Here is an 18,284-nt window from a genome sequence, read left to right as displayed (position 1 = left end):
CCCCACAGTTCTCCATGGAGTGTGTACTCCCTCCCTAAAAACGTAATAAAACCAACTTGTTCAGCAATAGATGTGTTCCTGGTGGTGTCGGGATGGAGGATTTTGACAGGTCTTAGGAATGTCAAGTTTCTCTCTGCACTTTTATTATTACTTGTCTCAGATCATCAAAGAGCAGCTCCCCTGGACTAAGTTTCCTGGTCCAGGCAGTAATTGCCAAGGTTTGCCAAGCTCTCAGGACGTGCCAGGAGCTTTATATGAATTAACTCCTTCTATACTCACGATGGCCCTACGAGTTGAGAGGCTTAGTACCCCGTTTATAGATGAGGAAACTGAGGTACAAAGGTTACACACAACTAAGTGGCTGAGCCAGGAGTCCAGGACAGCCAGTTGAGCCAGTGCTGGGGCTCCAACGTCCACACCATGCTGCTTCCCGCTGTACAGAATCACTGCTGTACAGTCACTGGTCACTGTGCCATCAGCCTGCACTGAAGGGCACTATAATAAACAGCCCCAGGATATCACTGCTAGGTTTCCTGTAAGATGTGGAAGAATGCAGACGCACAGGAAAAAAGAAATCTCCTTAATCACAGCACCAGAAATAACTGAGTTTCTTTTAAGTAACTGGATTTTTTTTCACCTAATGAAGACAGTAATCGTATAATTCAGAGATTTCAACCTAATTTAAGACAGGGATGGGATGATTTTAGACTGAATAAACCTAAGCAAGAAAGACAATTCTCTTTGAGTTTTACTTTCAATTTTACTAACGTGGTCAAGAGAGCATTCCTGCTTGGTAGTAAGAAGACTAGCTTTTTTTTTTGGCCGCATCACGAGGCATGGGGGATCTCAGTTCCCTCATCAGGGATGGAACAGAGCCCCCTGCAGTGGAAGCCCAGAGTCTTAACCACTGGACCACCAGGAAAGTCCCAGGACTAGCATTTCTTTATTTTCCCAGAAAGAGGGAGGTTGAGGCACAGAGGCTTGGAAGGTAATAATTAATATCTAGCAAGATCTCAATAACTTAGCTTCATTTTATTCTATTGATTTTTGGTAATTACCTTCCATTTATAGCCTACTACACTGATTTTCCATTTACAAGTGATACAAAGATTTCTTTAAAAATTATTTCAGTAAAAATTTGAGTGCGTTTAAGGAAAAATGTTAAGTTAATAGTGGTACAGGTGGTAGGAGACCAAACAAGGAAACAAAAATCATGAAGGTGCTTTGGGAAACGCTGACTTCAGTTGCCTCTTTGCCTTGGGTGCTGGCAAGTCGGAGTTTACTTCATGAGTCATTGATGTCAAGGGTACAGTGTCCTACTCCATGAATTTCTCCGTCTGACCTAAGCCTAGCTTTATCTTGTCTCCCCCTCACTGTCCCCTCTGCCCTCGTCTTGCCACCCTACTTCCTTTCAGAAAAAATAGTGTGTGGGGGGGGCGAGACATAATAAAGACTATCTCTTTGCTTTAATAACACCTGGTCCAAACAGTGGAAGTGACCCGGGCTACCCGTCTGCTAAGGGAGGGGCAGGGAGCTCTGGGAAAGCCCAGGGTGCCTCGTTTCCTCTGGTCCGGGAAAGTTTTAATTCTTCAAACTGGGCTGGAACCTTATTTCTAAACCTGCCTGCGCAGCAGATTCTCCGGCTCTCCTGCGTCCCATCTCAGAGTCACCGTGAGAGCCTGTTCCTGCAAGAAGTGTGAGTGAATTAAAGTACTTCAGTGGAAAAGTAAGGGAACCCCCCAGCCCCCGACGTCCCCCTCCCCCTTTCTGGCTATGCAGCCCCACGACCTTCAGTCCGCCTCCCTCTTTCCAATTCCTCGGAGCGGCGAGGTTCTCGAGGACCCCACGGAGGCCGGGCGGCGGGGGTCGAGGGCAGGGACGGAGAGAGCCCTCCCCACTCCCCGGGATTGGGAGGGGGATGGGCAAGCGCGGGAGAATAACGCCTGGGAGCCCGAGCAGCGCAGCCCCAGACTCCCCGGAAAGCCCGAAAAGCTGGGTGCAGAATCGCCTCTCTTTCAAGAGTTCTCAGGAAGTTTGGGGGAGGGGCGCTCCGCTCGCTCCAGTTCGCGGGAGGGTGAGGGAGGACGACAGCAGCGGCAGGTCTCGGAGCTGTGTCGCGTCCCGCCCTCGGGCGGGCTCGGGTGCTCCGGGCGGCGGGGTCTGCGGGGCGCGGGCAGAGCGCGCCGGGCGGCATGGAGGGACTGGTCCTGCTCAACGCCCTGGCCACCCGGCTGCTCTTCGTGCTGCACTCGCTGGTTGGAGTCTGGCGAGTGACCGAGGTGAAGAAGGAGCCGTGGTACTGGCTGCTGGCGCTGCTCAACCTCTTGCTTTTTCTGGAGACGGCGCTGACCCTCAAATTCAAGCGCGGCAGAGGCTACAAGTGGTGAGCGTACCCTGGGTGAGGGAGGGCACGCCGAGTCCCCGAGCGCTGTCCCCTGCGGCACTCTCAGGCGGCCCAAGAGCCCGTCTCCCCGACGATTCTTTACTGGGATGCGGAGGACCCCTTTTGTCCTCGCTGGGAGCATCGAAGGAGCGCGGGATGCTTGGGCGTCACTTGGACACAACGGAGTGCCCCAGGGTCCCAGGGCAACCCGGGAGAGGGGAAGGCTCCAGTTGCAGCCACGCGCCACCCACCCACCCAGGTCTAGCAACTTGAAAGATGGGAAAAAAGAAGGGAAGCGCTTGCATGCTCTGCAGAAAGTGCTCCAAAGTGGGAGAGTAGTGGGGCGACGGGGGTGTCATGTGCTCTGCGTTCTGAATTTGGGGTGTGGTTGTGCACGGCTTAGCCTGAGTGCATGCAGTTATGGGAATGCCCTTCGCCGGGCATCAGCGACTTGTGTAAGGGCTTGTGCACATCGGGCAGCGCTGGGGGCAGCACTTCCCGGGGTGAGAAGCCACTCGCAGCACGTCTGTGGTTTCAGCCGCTTCGCCGCAAACCAGCCCCAGCATGGCACTAGCTTCAGGTGTCTTCCGGGCTTGGTTGCTTCCGAGAGCCTCGGTTAATGGTCAGCCCATCTTGTCAGATGTGTCATTTCTTGCTTGTGTCAAACAGTCTGCTTAGTTTCCCTTAGATTTGTTCTATATCACCTTAGGAAGTTACCTTAGATATAAATGTGTGATTTTGGCATTGGTTTCACTTAACCTGCTTAGATTCATCTTAATTTGCTCTAACTTGTACTAAGATGGTACTTTTGAGATGAATGGGCATTTCTGAGCTTGTTTGCTCATATAAAGTTTATATAGCATTTACAACGTTAAAAAAAAAAAGAAAAGATGGGTTACGACGCTGGTGAAGGTACTAGCAGGCAGTGGTTCAGCCCTCACCTCAAAGTGCCAGACTGCAGACTCTTTAGTGATGTTTTATTTCCTCCCCAAAGACTTGGATGGCAATCAAAGAATTGAGAAAAAGATTCCCTGCCATTTACAAAGCGCCTCTACCTCTACGGCTCCACTCCCAGGAAATGTTCAGCCCAAACTTATCTGAGTTAGGCCTCTTTCTGTATTATTTTTTAAAACAATGAGTCTGTGTTTTCATGTGTGCCATATTTAAGAAGAATACCAACTGCCATGAGATAGAGGAAAATACTGTTAGCCAATTCAAGAATTGTATACATGATGGCATATTAAGAAAAAATAAAAGAAAAAACCCCTCTGGACAGTTTTACATATTAAACTACAAAAGGCTGTGTATTTCACTACAATCCAAGGGAGAGAATGCGTTGTCTCTTAAAATCATGTGAGTCTTGCTTCAATTTTCCACTGTCGAAAAATTTCTAGAATTATCAATGAAGGAATTATTCAAGTAGAATCAATTTAATACAACAAGGATTGGAGGAATGTCACTGCCCCCCCCCCCCCCATTAACAGCTTATCAAGCAAGAGAGATCTGAGGAACTTTCCAGTATGCCTTTCGGAAATCTCAAAGAAAAATAGTATTAGTTCCCCAAATAAGCCTTAGGGTTAAAGAAACAAAAGGGAGAAAAGTGTTCACCCAGCAAGCGGATCACATGAGATTGATTTAGCTTTTACTGAGTAGCTTTAACACGCTAGGGTAAAAAATATCTTCAGTAACGTGAGGATGAAATCTGAGGCTTAAATATGTTCCATGGAAAGTAGTCCTGCCACCAGCCATCATCAGAGCTTCTGGGAGACATGTCAACCTCAGAAGAAGGAACAGCTCAACTGGCCCTGAAATATCCTCCTTCTTCTCCAAGAGTGAGGGCTTAGCTCACATTAAGTCAAAATTCCATGCCAGTTGTGTAGAAATCCTCTAGGCAATGGAACCTTCATGTCCGTATCACCACTGACCACCGATTGACTCAGATTGACATGTAACTTAAAACTGAGAAAGGAGAAAAGGATGGGCCAAAAACTGGTGATGGTCAATATGGCAAATTAAACAGGAAACTGGGGACATGTTTGTATATAGAGCAGGGATTCAAAATCAGACAGATAATGGAGTAAAAATCAGGGCTTTCCTACTTACTTGCTGTGAGGCACTGAATAAGTTACTTAACCTTTTTGAGTCTCAGTTTCCTCATCTATAAATACTTATCTCATAGGTTGTTATGAATTAAATGAAATAATATATGTTGATGGTCAATGAATACAAAAGAAATGGTCTTTTCTAGATCCTAGAGTTTTTCTTATTTTTCTTATTAAAAAATATTCTGTGTCCAGTGGACGTATTTTCTGTCTGTAAAAGTCAAAAAACTTTACCTGAGAGACTGGCCAGTAAACCATTGGTTCAGAGCCAAAAAGCAGAAAATAATTCTCATCTTTATTTCAGAACAGGCCCATGATGTATATTGTATATTATAGCACTAACTGAAAAAAATTTTTGCTGGCTCAATATCAAGATTATATTTGAGAGTTAGCAAAAAAAATAAAAAATCCTTGATAGACTTGGCTATTATAAAATTTCAGGAACAAACGAGTCTTTGTAAAATGATCTAAACAGAAATGTGATAAGTAATTCTTTGTTCTACTGATGTTACCAAATAAAACCGAGTCTACAAATATCGTCATTTTCGTGATGGACAAAGGTCACATGCTGTTCTTTCATAAGTTTGAGAAAAAAATCAGAAAGTGGAATGCTAAAAAAATATAGAAAATTATCCCAGATATAACATGGTGACACTTAAAAAGGGTTTGATTTGGGACATACTTCATTTCTGGATTGAAGTTTTCTGAGTAAGGAAAAGCATAATTTTTTGTTGTTTTGAACATTAAAAAATGTTGCCATTAGAAAATCAAGGCTGATGGAATTAAAAAAAAGATAAAGTAAAAATGATGGCAGTAGGAAAATGTTCCTCTAAGTAGGAAAATGTTACTACAGAGATCTTTATGTAGATCTACATAATATAAAGACATATGTATCTTTTTCTTTTGGCTGAGTTGGGTCTTCGTTGCTGCGCATGGGCTTTCTCTAGTTGCGGCGAGTGGGGGCTACCCTTCGTTGCGGTGCGCGGCTTTCTCATTGCGGTGGCTTCTCTTGTTGCAGAGCACGGGCTCTTGCATGGGCTTCAGTAGTTGTAGCACATGGACTCAGTAGTTGCAGCATGCAGGCCCTAGAGTGCATGGGCTTCAGTAGTTGTGGAGCATGGGCTCTAGAGCACAGGCTCAGTAGTTGTGACACACGGGTTTAGCTGCTCCACGGCATGCGGGATCTTCTTGGACCAGGGATCAAACCAGTGTCCCCTGCATTGGCAGGCGGATTCTTAACCACTGTCCCACCAAGGAAGTCCCTATATCTGTATCTTTCGATCCATTGGTCTTACATTTTGACTCTACCCTATAGAACCAAAAGTACCCATATGCAAAGACACACATACAAAAATACTAATTTTCATCTTGTTAGTGGAAAATAAAGCTAAAATCAACCTGATTATTCACCAATAGCTTGGTTGAAAAACTGTAATATACCCATGCTATAGAATATTTTGCTGGTATTAAAAATAATGAGCTAGGGCTTCCCTGGTGGCGCAGTGGTTGGGAGTCCGCTTGCCGATGCGGGGGGTGCAGGTTCGTGCCCCGGTCCGGGGGGATCCCACGTGCCGCGGAGCGGCTGGGCCCGTGGGCCATGGCTGCTGGGCCTGTGCGTCCAGGGCCTGTGCTCCGCAGCGGGAGAGGCCGCCGCAGTGAGAGGCCCACGTAACGCTAAAAAAATTTTTTAAAATAATAATAATGAGCTAGATTTTATCTGTTGACTTTGAGGGATGTCCATGATATGTTGTCAGAAGAATAAAGTTACAGACTTATGTATATTATGCCCTCAATTTTTAAACAAACTTGTCAAAGAACTACCCTTTGTATCAATTGAATACATTGTCTATTTACTAGTCAAGAAGAAGAAGGAGGGGGAGAGGAGGAGGTGGGGAGGCAGGAGAAGAGAATGAGAAGAAGAAGAAAGAGGACAAGAGAAAGAAGAAGAGTTGGAGGAAGAGGGACAACCCTCTCACACTGAAAATCAATCAATCAATCAATCAATCAATCAAGGCCTGAACGGTGGACTAAACTCTGTTTACACATGAAGTGAAAATTTCTCTTCTGGAATATCGGATCCATGAAACTCCTTTAGACTGCTCTAGGCTAGTTTGAACATTGTTCTTTTTATCAAAATTTGCACCTGGCCCCAAATAAATCAAATCTATAGAAATCATGGTACAATAAACAGAGCTAGAGAGGAAAATGTGAAAAAAATTTCTTGAAACGCAGCAAACATATTACACTTGTCCAAAGAATGTTTCTTTAGCTATTCTTTGGATAGGAAAAATGGAACTAGAGCTGCTGAGCTCAGCTGTCCAGGGACAGGCAACATTACATCAACACTAAGAACTTGCCAGTTGGAGGAGCTTAATTTGTTGGAATCCTATAGAATAAAGAGGGTAAGCCAACGACACGTTCCTTGTTAAGTCCAACAAATGTGTGCTGGTGGAATTTGGCCCTTTTCCCCTAGTATTTATTAATTTCATCTGCTCTTCACTTACTTTTCATTAAGATGAAAATTAGTATCACTGCTTTATTTTTTCTTGATTTTGTTTTCTGTTGTCTGGGCAACAATCCAAAGGGTCTGTGAATTACCATTTAGGTACAGTCAAACAGAAGATAAGATTTCCAGTTGCTTTCTACCTAATACTGATAAAATATTCCTCAGGAAATAGAAAAACGATCAAGATTGTGACAAATTTGAAGCCTGTTCACTTAAAAGCAGGTGGTATCTGAGAATAAGTAGAAATCTAAGTTGAATTTATTGATAAAACTGTAGAATTGTAAGTACTGAGCTTTCTTCATCAAAATTTCAAGAATACAAGGTAAATATCATTGAGTTAATAAAACAGCTCACTTATATGGTCACCTTTCTGCATTGTCTCTTTCCCTTCTCTCTTTTTTTTTTTAATAAATTTATTTATTTATTTTTGGCTGTGTTGCTACCCGCAGGCTTTCTCTAGTTGCGGCGAGCGGGGGCTACTCTTTGTTGCGGTGTGCGGGCTTCTCATTGCGGTGGCTTCCCTTGCAGAGCATACGGGCTCTAGGCGCGCAGGCTTCGGTAGTTGTGGCTCGCGGGCTTAGTTGCTCCGCGGCATGTGGGATCTTCCCAGAACAGGGCTTGAACCTGTGTCCCCTGCATTGGCAGGCGGATTCTTAACCACTTCGCCACCAGGAAAGTCCCCTCCCTTCTCTTTTATTAGGTTGAATCAGACAACTACTTGTTGACCTGCCTACTAAGTAAACATGACACATGCTAGACACTGTGAAGAAACAGAAAACAGACATATTTGAGATTTTAAAATAAAATGTAGCATTTCAATGAAGTGTTCACATGTGTGGGAATAAGAATAATCGTGAATAGTTAGCATTTTGTGATGTTCGGGCTCTTTCAAGTGTTTTACAGAACTTCCCACTTGATCCTGACAGCATCTGTAGTTATTTTGTTTCTGTTTTCTCCCATTTTTAGGTGAGGAAGCTGAGGCACAGAGTTGTTAAACCATTTAAAGATCATTGAGCTGGTGATGGGGAAAGCAGGGATGTTAAGACTCTAACAATTTAGAGGAGAAAAGGATGTGGGGAGGAGTGATGGGGCAGGGTGGGGACGTGGCCAGGGGATGGTGAGTAGGGAGGGAGAGGGGGCTTTACAGCATTTGAGCCGCAGCAGGAAAAGCAGATATGAGAGAGAAGAGTGCCAAGGCTGGGTAAGTAAAGGACATCCTGAGGGAGGTGAGCGTGGGGAAACGATAACAGATTTCTCTGGAGGAAACACAGAGCCTTATCATTCTTCATTCAGCAAAAATACCTGGAACATCTCAAGTGTGTTAGATGTTTTTTTTTTAGTGCCAAGAATACGGAGGTGAATAAATCCTGCCCTGAAAGAACTTGTATCTTAGTCAAGGGACTCAGAAAATAAAATAAATAATAAACAAATGTGCTGACGGGGAACTGGATAAAGGCAGTCAAAAAGTACAAACTTCCAGTTATAAGATAAACGAGTACGAGGGATGTAATGTACAACATGATTAATATAATTAACACTGCCGTATGTTACATATGGACGTTACTGAGAGTAAATCCTAAGACTTCTCATCACAAGGAAAAAGTATTTCTTCCCATTTCTTTTATTTGTATCCGTATGAGATAGATGTTCACTAAACGTACTGTGACGATCATTTCATGATGTACGTAAGTCAAATCATTAATGCTGTACAACCTGAAACTCACACAGTGCTGTATGTCAATTGCGCCTCAGTGAAACTGGAAGAAAAAAACCAGGTGTGCTGATAAGTAACAATAAGCAGGTAAACAAATGAGGGATCAGAACTATGAAGGCCTAAGTGGGATGGGTTATAGAGGGATGGAGGCCCGGGGGAAGGTTCCACTGGGTGGAAAGAGAGATGTCTAGCTGGGGAGGCGACGTGTGAGCTGAGTCCATTAGAGAGAGAAAGGAGCCAGGCAAGGGAAGAGCCAGGGAGACGATGAAAGAAGTGAGAGGAAGAAGAGCTATGCGTGCCTTGGGACACTTCCGACATCCTCCCAGAAGGCAGAGAAATACTGACTTTCTCTTCTAGTCTTCATTGTCTCTTCTCCCCATGTCCCCTGCCTCCAAGTGAGAAATTCCTTCTAAATTTTATATTTGATCATATCTCATTTTAAAAAATTGAAGTATAGTTGATTTATAGTGTTTTAGGCATACAGCAAAGTGATCCAGTTATATACACATACATACATACACACACATATATGTGTATATATATAGTCTTCTTCAGATTCTTTTCCATTATAGGTTATTACAAGATACTGAATAGAGTTCCCTGTGCTATACAGTAGGTCCTTGTTGTTTATCTATTTTATACACAGTAGTGTGTATCTGTTACCATATCTCATTTGAAACATCATGTGTTTGAAAATGTCTGGCTGGCCCCCAACTAAAAACAGGAAAGATAAATTAAACATCAAAAGAGATTCCATCCTAAATTGATTGCAAATTCAAACCAATTGTGTAAAAAACTCAGTGAAATCTGATTTGATTAATCAATTGTATTTAGACGGTTCAGCAGCGGAAATGAAAAACCTAGACTTGACAGGTATCCTATGAGGTCTGATCCTGAACAAGTTTGGAGCAGTGTAGAAGAGCTCTGTAGGATTATAATGCTGTAGTACTTGATAATATGTATCTTCCTCTACCAAAACTGCTTACAAAAACGCCACAGAGGACGTTGGGAAATAAAAGCACTCTTCTCCTGATCTTGTTGGGTATCAGAGAGGACGAAATGAAGGCATTTAGGAGACCCTATGATTTCCATATGGCCAGGGTGGGCACCGGAAATTCTCCCAGGAGATAAACTGTTTCTCTTCTTGTTCACATTTGCTGTCCAGATTTCCTGATATCTCTCCTTAACTTTTTAGTTATTCCAATAATACTTTCCACTGTGCATTGGACTTATCAGCACTGCCTGCAGTGTACATCCAGAGCTTTATAATATTCATTATCTTCACATGTGTTCGTGTGTATGCGTCTTCTATCCTGAACCTTGAGCTCAAGGCAAAAGGGTGACTTATATTTGCATCCTTTTTGTAGGCATACCCTGAATATTACCAGCAAATGACTTTGTTTTTAGTGATCTGAGTCATGGTTTAGGAGGAAGAGTCTTAACCTATCTTGAGTTAGTACTATGCTTTGCTCCTAAGAAGAACTCATATTTTCTTCCTTTATTTCACAATGAACTTGGGATCAAATCAATAATTATGGCTGCATTTAGAATGGGACCCCCAGCAAATTGAACCACTGAATGATGCCCGTGTTTTTCTCCACCAGTATGTTCAAGTGAGACATTTAAAACTGAAAATTAAGGCTATAATATTTTGTAACTTCGTGTACTTGACTGGGAGAAAAACAAAGTACAAATTAGTGTGGGCAGCTCCCATGAGTCAGTGTATATGTGTATATCCCTACTTCTAAATTTCAAGCATTTCTCCTTCTCATAGCAGTGACATTATTATGCATACAGCATCAGGACGAATCTGAATAGCTTCACTTTTACAACAATGGAAAATTCACCTTTACATGGAGGTTTATTTTCCCCATGTGCATTTCCCTCCCTACTCCGGAAGTTCCTCTAAAGTACCAATATCAGGCGTGTTAGACCTGGACTGCATAAATCATTGTGTTAAAGAAAACCCGTGGTTTTTAAAAAATAAAAGAGTATTTTTTAATATGCAGGTATGAAAAAATGAACTTTCTTTGAAAGTCACGTTAAGGATTGTTAACAGTCCACAATTTTAATATAAAATGCCAAGGTGGGGCTGATTTTGTTTATTTTTTCTGAATATAAACTTACCACCCATAGTTGTTCAGGGAGAGGGGTTATATTTTATCTTTGGGTTGTCTGACCTCCAAGAAGTAGCTGGTGTATGACTGACTTAATGTTGTATGCTTATTAGAATAAAAATTAGTAATTCTTAGAAAAAAAAAGAAGTCCTCTCTATGACGGATGCCTCTGACAGCCTCGGTTGGGTCCTGCAAGAGTCCTTTGCTTTCTTATTTCCCTGATTGAGCCCCACACACCTATTTTATTAATAGGAATAGCCTCTTAATATATTGGCTGTGCCATTTTCTGACAGTCTGTTAATAATGGAGATGAGGAGGAGGATGAAAGTGATGGTGATGATGCAGGTGGTAACAGTTATTGCTTATTGAGTACTGACGATGCTTCTAGCCTGCTTTACATCCATTATCTCACGTGATCCTCACGACCACCCAATGAATTCGTTTTCATCTTTATTACTATTTTATGATGAGGACGCTGCCGCATAGCAAGGCTAGGTCACTTATCTAAGGTCACGACTAGTAATAATACATCACAAAAACAATGCCTAGCATATGGTGAGCCCTCACTTTTATTGAGCCAGGCTTTTGCACTGAATGGATTACCTCCTTCACTCCTCACAATAGCCCTCGTGCTACTATTCTAGCTCCTACTTGCAAATGAGGAAGCCAAACTCAGAGTAGTATTCCCACGCTCGGATTAAACTCCATCAGCCTGTTTGTTGCGCTCTGCATTTGGTAACCAAACTGGGTTTTGCCTGTGGACAGTACAACTACATATATTTTGGGGGTCAAGGATTCCCTACAGTAGAGAAAGGGTCAAAGTATTTACTCTGTTTCAAAATTGGGTAGGTAAATCTCAGGTGACTTGCTAATGAGTACTAGGATGGTTTTGCTTAGAATGTACAAAATTTCAGACTCCACATGGCCACGACTCAGAGACACTTGCACAAGCAGACATCCCTGTAAAATCAAAGCAGATGCAAAAGAAGACAGAAGAGGGGAAAAATTCTAGAGCGTCTTCATTTTTGGTCCTGAAGTGAAGAACCAATCTCTTCCACAGAACAGAAATAAATACCATTGTCTTTTATAGAGTGAAATAAATTGAAGTGTTATATAAATAACATCCATAATGCATTTAATCCTCTGAGAGACCATTAAAATTCCTGTAGTCATTAGTGCTTAAGTTCGCTTGTTCATTAAACAATCATTTATTATAGTAGGTGCTATGATGGTGTTCTTGAAGGAATATGAAACATGCGCAGTTATATGAGGACAAGACAAAACAATACTCTGAGAACCAGATAATTTTCCACAAATTAAGTCCAAGAGTGCAGAAAGGCTTCAGAATAAAGATACGGTCTGTATGGTAGACTTGCTGGACGTGGAAAATTTCTCAGGTATGTGCTTTATGTCCTAGCCTTTGAAGTGGCTGGTGGTTTTACAAGAGTGGAGAGAAGAGAGAAGGGCTTTTCAGGTTGAGGGAATATCATGATGGTAATACACAGGGTTTCAGCTGGAACCAGTTCATTTACGAAGATGTCACGATTTCCTTTGCCTCAGAAATTCTATGAGAAAACCAGTAATGTAGATCCTAAAAATCGATGCATATTTTGTCCCTAGAGCTCGTTTAGTCATCCTGAATCATGTTGTTGAGGTTTGAACGTGAGCAACTTCAATTTTAATGGAGTCTGTTCTTGCTTTAGATATCATCTTGGAAATTCTTAAGTGAAGTATGTAATACTAATTTTGCTAGTGGTTGATAATATACTTTGAGAATGTTACCTTATTGAAAAAAACAATCAGTGACAATGAACAAAGAAAGTTATAATTAAAGGCCTAGTGTTCAGCTTCAGAAGTATTCTCCTTTTTACAAAACCTAGATGTGGGCATTCTTCAAGGGCTTTGGAAATCTAAAGAACGATTCCACTGTAATAGGCATTCCTAACCCATCTGAAGTTCCTCCCTGTCTCTTCTATTCTCGTTATTAGTCTGCTCCCCCATAAGATCCTGGACAAAACAAACCCATCATCTGATCTTGGTACCTATTGAAACATACACACTCCATATTCAATTTTCCATTGGTGGGGAGTTCTCACCAGCCTACGGCCATTTGGTTGTGGCCTCCCCTCCCCCTGCTCCTCCCTTATGGGCGGGCACCAGCAAAGGGCTCTAGGAGGGAGGTGATGACAGATTAGTGATTTCCCAGGCATTTGGGGGTCGTGTGTTCTAGAGGAGCACAGGGTGCATTTTGAGGGGTGGCAGAGAGGTAGGTGCTATCTGGAGGCTGTCGTATTGGACACCCTTACCCCCTGTGCTAACAGAAAGCCCTCCTGAGCAGCCCAGATGGAAACCGTGGCTGTTAAGGCCCACCTCAAGAAACCAGTCTACAAGTAAGGAGGCCAGACAGTCCTTAAGTTGTTAGACACCGTTTAGGGGCTCATGAAAGGATATCTTGACCTAGTTTCTTGATTTCCATGAAAAGAAGCCTATTAATATAAAGTGCTCCAGAAATCTTGAAGACCCTCGAGGCTGTTTAACACGAGATTTTGAAACCTGGGTCTAGTATATCCTGACAACTCCACGCTGCCTTTGTAGAGTAGGAAATACTGAGCAGTGAAATATAAATAAAATCGCAGTTCGCATCAAAGTAATTTTGGAACATTATTTTTGCTCCATTTAAATATTATCTATCTTCAGATTTATGCATATAATTACAAGATTAGAATCCTCACTGTTTGCAGAGAGAAAAGCTGCACAGGGTAGTGGCTGATATTATGGTTAATTTTTCTTCTATTTGCCTACTTCCATTGTTGTATGTTTCTAAAGTGAATAAATGTTACTTTTTCAATAAGAAAACAATAATAAATATCATTTTGGGGAAGAGGAAAATGGAGTCCTAATTCTAGGCTAATGGTGAGTTGAAGTAGATATCCATTGCAGGGCTAAATTGCTAAATGTCATGACATAATCATTTTGTGAAAAACACTGTCATGTTGAAATGACAACTTTGTATGACAAATGATACTTTATATTTGGATGAACTGAACTGAAAATAAAGCAATGAGTATAGCTCTTTAAGAGCTCAGAGCAGTGTCTAGCATGTAGGAAGACCTACAAACATAGTAGTGAACAAATAAGTACGTAACCAAATAGAGAAAAACATCCTTTAATGTAAGGTGCTCCTGCTGTGTATTTAGAGAGAATTGGTGTGTTGGCTAAGGGCTGTGAAATAAAAAACAAACAAACAAATAAAAAAAAATTTCTGTGGAGAAACATTATCTTCAGGAAGGCTGGAATTTAGAAAAACTAGCTGAGCAAAGGGAAAGCAACTTGGCATTAAAGTATTAATGCTGGGCATCTTCTATATTGTGATAGGGTAGTGATAGTTGGAACTGTAATAAGTCTGAGTTTCCAAGGATAGGTAGCTCATCAGTAATCAGGTATTATCAATTTTGTAAAAATATCCCACCTGGACATGTCTTATTCATTTAATCATATATTTATCAGTTTTTGTCAGTCTCTCAATAGTGTAACATAATTTTATAAACAAGCAACCAGAAACCTGATTTATTTCTGAGATGGCTAGACCCCTCTTTGGTATTAGTGCTTGTGGTTGGTATCTACTTACTTTTGATACAATTAAGACATGAAAACTGGAGTAAAATGATTTGTAGCCCCTAAGAAAGGGCATGCAATTTGGTTAATTACCCAGAAAAAGGTGGGATCAGGCTTAGTTTTTAATTTTTAGAATTCACATTCTCCTTGGTTCCAAAAATGAATCACTGACAATGAACTATCAAGAATATGACAAACCTTCAAAATAATAAGTAACAGCTAAATGTCATCTTGAAATATTAAAATCCTTCGTAGTGGCAAAAAAATACCAAATTTATACAAGAACAGAATAATTAGTTTCCTTCAGAAAAACTTCTGATAAGAATCAATTTATGATGATATTTCAAAAAGAGATTTCTAGTCAAACCAGCAACAGAGTGTCAAGAAAGTTGGAATTATAAATCAACTAGGACCTTATGAAATCACTGACTATCTGGGGGAGCCCATCATGTGCCAAACACTGTGGAAGGAGCTGAGGGCATAATGTTGAGCAGACAAGACACAATTCTGTGCTTGTATTGGGTTGGCCAAAAAGTTCGTTCATTTAGTGAATACGTTGTTCAATAAAGGTCTTCATGAAAATGAAAAGCTTCCTTTATCTTTACTTAAAACCGAACGAACTTTTTGGCCACTCCAATATTACTCAGAATTGCTGGGAGACAATTAGTGACCACAGGTACACATACACATATATATAGTTATAAAATTTGAAACTGTATGGGGTGAAAGTGAAGAGTGTTATATATAGAACAAGTGTAACAAGGAGATCTAATTTAGGCTGGAAGGACAAGGAAAGCTTTTCTGTGGAGTCCTATAGAGCTGACATGAATTTTGAGAAGGAGATAATCAGGTGAAAAGTGAGGGAGAGAGGTATTTCAAGGGGGAGAAATACATGTGTGAAGGTCTGAGTTAGGAACTCACTCAGCTTTTTTCCAGAACTGAAAGAAGACACCATTATAGGAGCACAGTGAGGAAGAATGCAAGCAACAGAGACCAAGAGGTAGGCAGGGTGCTGATGGTACAGCATTTTATAAGTCATGATGAGCAAAAAGCCCACGCCAACCATGACTGTGTGACAGTAACTGCCTTAACCGTGAACGTGAAGTTAGACATAATGATGTCCACAGCACTGCAAACAACTTCCCTTGATTCAGGGAGTCTCAAATAGGTTTGGTTTTGAGAACCATAGTTTAAAAATGGGATTGATTTTAAGTTATTTGAAGAAACAATCTTCTAACCAGGTATTCTGTGGGTCTGCTGAATATGTGGCCATGAGTGTATCTGCAGAGCTGAGCCTGGGTAAGGCAGCAACTCACATGTATTGAGCATATACAGTATCAAGCTCATAACACTGTCTTATTTAATCCTCACAACCACCCTATGAGGTGGATATTATTATACCCATTTCCATAGACAAGGACATTGAGTCTCAGGAAAGGTAGCGACTTTCTAAAGATGAATGAATAGAAGAGGCAAGATTCAAGTTTGGGTCTCTCAAGTTCATGAAAATGCTACCACAGTGTCACAGTTCCTCAAGGGACACAACAAGAGGAGCATACTTGTTACCAGACCCGCTGAAATGGGAAGAAAATGTCCTCGTAGATGCCAGCAGCCTCCATTCACTTCATTTGCTCAATCCTCCCTTTATTTATAAATTCAGGCATTCAAGCATTTAAGTATTTGCTTAATAAACATTAATTAAAGACTTAAAAAGACACCTGAGACCACTGAGGAGGGGAAAAAATGAAGGAGAGGGAAGAGGGAAGGGACATAAAGATATATATGACTCAGGATCTGTCTTCAAGGAACTTAGGAGAGCGAAGTCATATATACACATAACAAGAAAACAGGGGAGAATGTGTTGGGTCACAAGAAAAATACAAGTTAAGATTAACTGCTGCCATTAATTCCTATATTGCAAAATACAGGAAGGACGTCGATGGGTAGAGATGTAAGAGGAGGGCTTTCCAAAACAGGCAGTCATAATTTGAAGGGACGTTTGCTCCAAAAACTATGTCAGAGCCTCTCTTCTCAGATGGACCAAGCCGAAGGGGCAATAGAGCCCTTTGCTCTTAACAGGGACCCATGGTCCAATAAAACATATGTGACATATGGTTGAAATGTCTTCTTCATGTCCCAAATAAAACCTATCATACATGTTTTAATACTTCTCTAGATTATAGAGACTTATTTTCTCCATAATTAAAAAAAAAAAGAAATTTCAGTTGTACAACTACCATAGCCTGCTACTGGAGGGGGGGAGGGGAGGGGAGGGGGAGGGGGAGGGGAGGGGGGAGGGGAGGGGGGAGGGGAGGGGAGGGGAGGGGGGAGGGGAGGGGGGGAGGGGAGGGGAGGGGGGAGGGGGGAGAAAGTAGGGAAGGAAGCTCCTGATTCTCATTTGCTATTGACCACTTCGCAGACTAGGCATTTCGTTGGTAATTCTACCTGGAAGCCTTTGGAAATTCCAGCAAATCCTCTTAGGTGTAGGGTTAAGAGGGTGGGAAATAGGGGGAGAAAGACTATGGACTCATACACTCTTGAGCTGAATATGATTAATTCTCGGGGGGTTAAATGTGATTCCCTCTTCCCAGCCCCTTTTCACTTACATCAAATAGGTCTGATGAAGAGGGGCTGAAGTGAGGGAAACTTTCTAAAACATTTTGTTTTGTTTCCTTTTAAATACACAGCGGGTTGAAACTACTGAGTTGCTCAGCTTGATAGAATGTGGTAAAGGAAGAGGAAGGGGAAGGGGAGATAAGACTAGATAATGGACGCTTTGAATATCAGAGAGAGAATTTAGATTTTCTGTAGTAAGCAGCACAGAAAATCCTGGATTTGGAAGTTTTTTGTTTTCTAATATAACTAGATTCCTAATTAGAGGAAATATGTTGAACCAGGATAGTATTTTTTTCCAGTTATAGAAATAAATCTTATGCATAGAAGATGTTAAGGGTTATTGTTCTTTTTTATTCTTAACCTCTTTCAAGAGCTATGTTATGTTCAGTCTAGAGTCTTCAGTATTGTTAGGGGAGTTAATTCCAAAATTAATTCCAAGAGAGTCAACAAAACTGCAGTCCAGCCAACATTTGATGTATCCAAACAGACATTTACATATTCCCTCTGACTGTCCCTCCAACCAGAATTCATTTCCTTTCCCAATTTCACAAAGGAAATATTCTCTCCTGATGTCTCCCTTGATATGGAAGGTCAAAGAATTAAGTGTTCCTTTTCTTTTTGAAAGCATGTTCAACATGGGGGCTTTTGATATCTTGCTGCAGCCCAGCCATCGTCTAAACCAGATTTTAATAATATCATGACCCATACCCCTTTGTTTCAAAATTATTTTTTGCAGGAATTCAAAGGTAGGGTAGTGTCCATTTAAATACTGATTTTTTTTAACATCTTTATTGGAGTATAATTGCTTTACAATGGTGTGTTAGTTTCTGCTTTATAACAAAAGTAAATCAGCTATACATATTAAATACTGATTTTTTTAAAAGACTCTCTTTCTTTTACCCTTTCTCCCTTCTTCTCCTCAGAAGTTGAAAGGAGATATTAATGAAAGGGTTAACAGCCTTTAAAAAGTCCATTCTAAAAATTTTCCTGCATTTAGGTTTGCTCACTTCTTCCCCCACTGGATTATAACAGTATGAATTTAGTAGCATTTCATCTCAAACAATTCTATTTTTGAGCAATTAACATTTCTATTTTTCAGGTCACTTTAAACCATCACATATGTGTACTAAAAGTATTTTAATAGAATTATATTGACTTACAATTTTGACTTTAAGATGATTCATAAAGCAAGATTCCAATCTAAATTAAATGAAATTGGAAGAAATAAATT

General features: G+C 41.2%; 1 protein-coding gene across 1 annotated transcript in view; it reads left to right on the top strand.

Annotated features, from left to right (window-relative positions):
- Nucleotides 1-2,101: 2,101 nt before the first annotated feature.
- TMEM26 (transmembrane protein 26) overlaps nt 2,102-18,284 on the top strand; it is a 46,698-nt gene continuing 30,515 nt past the window's right edge. The window contains exon 1 of the mRNA XM_060127182.1: nt 2,102-2,383. Within this exon, the coding sequence (XP_059983165.1) occupies nt 2,193-2,383 (191 nt within the window). The 5' untranslated portion in view covers nt 2,102-2,192. The remainder of the gene's footprint in view (nt 2,384-18,284) is intronic.

The sequence above is a fragment of the Lagenorhynchus albirostris genome, chromosome 16 (assembly GCF_949774975.1).
Source record: "Lagenorhynchus albirostris chromosome 16, mLagAlb1.1, whole genome shotgun sequence".
Taxonomy (NCBI): Eukaryota; Metazoa; Chordata; class Mammalia; order Artiodactyla; family Delphinidae; genus Lagenorhynchus; species Lagenorhynchus albirostris.
Note: the sequence above shows the minus strand (reverse complement) of the source record. Positions and strands in the feature narration are given on the sequence as shown.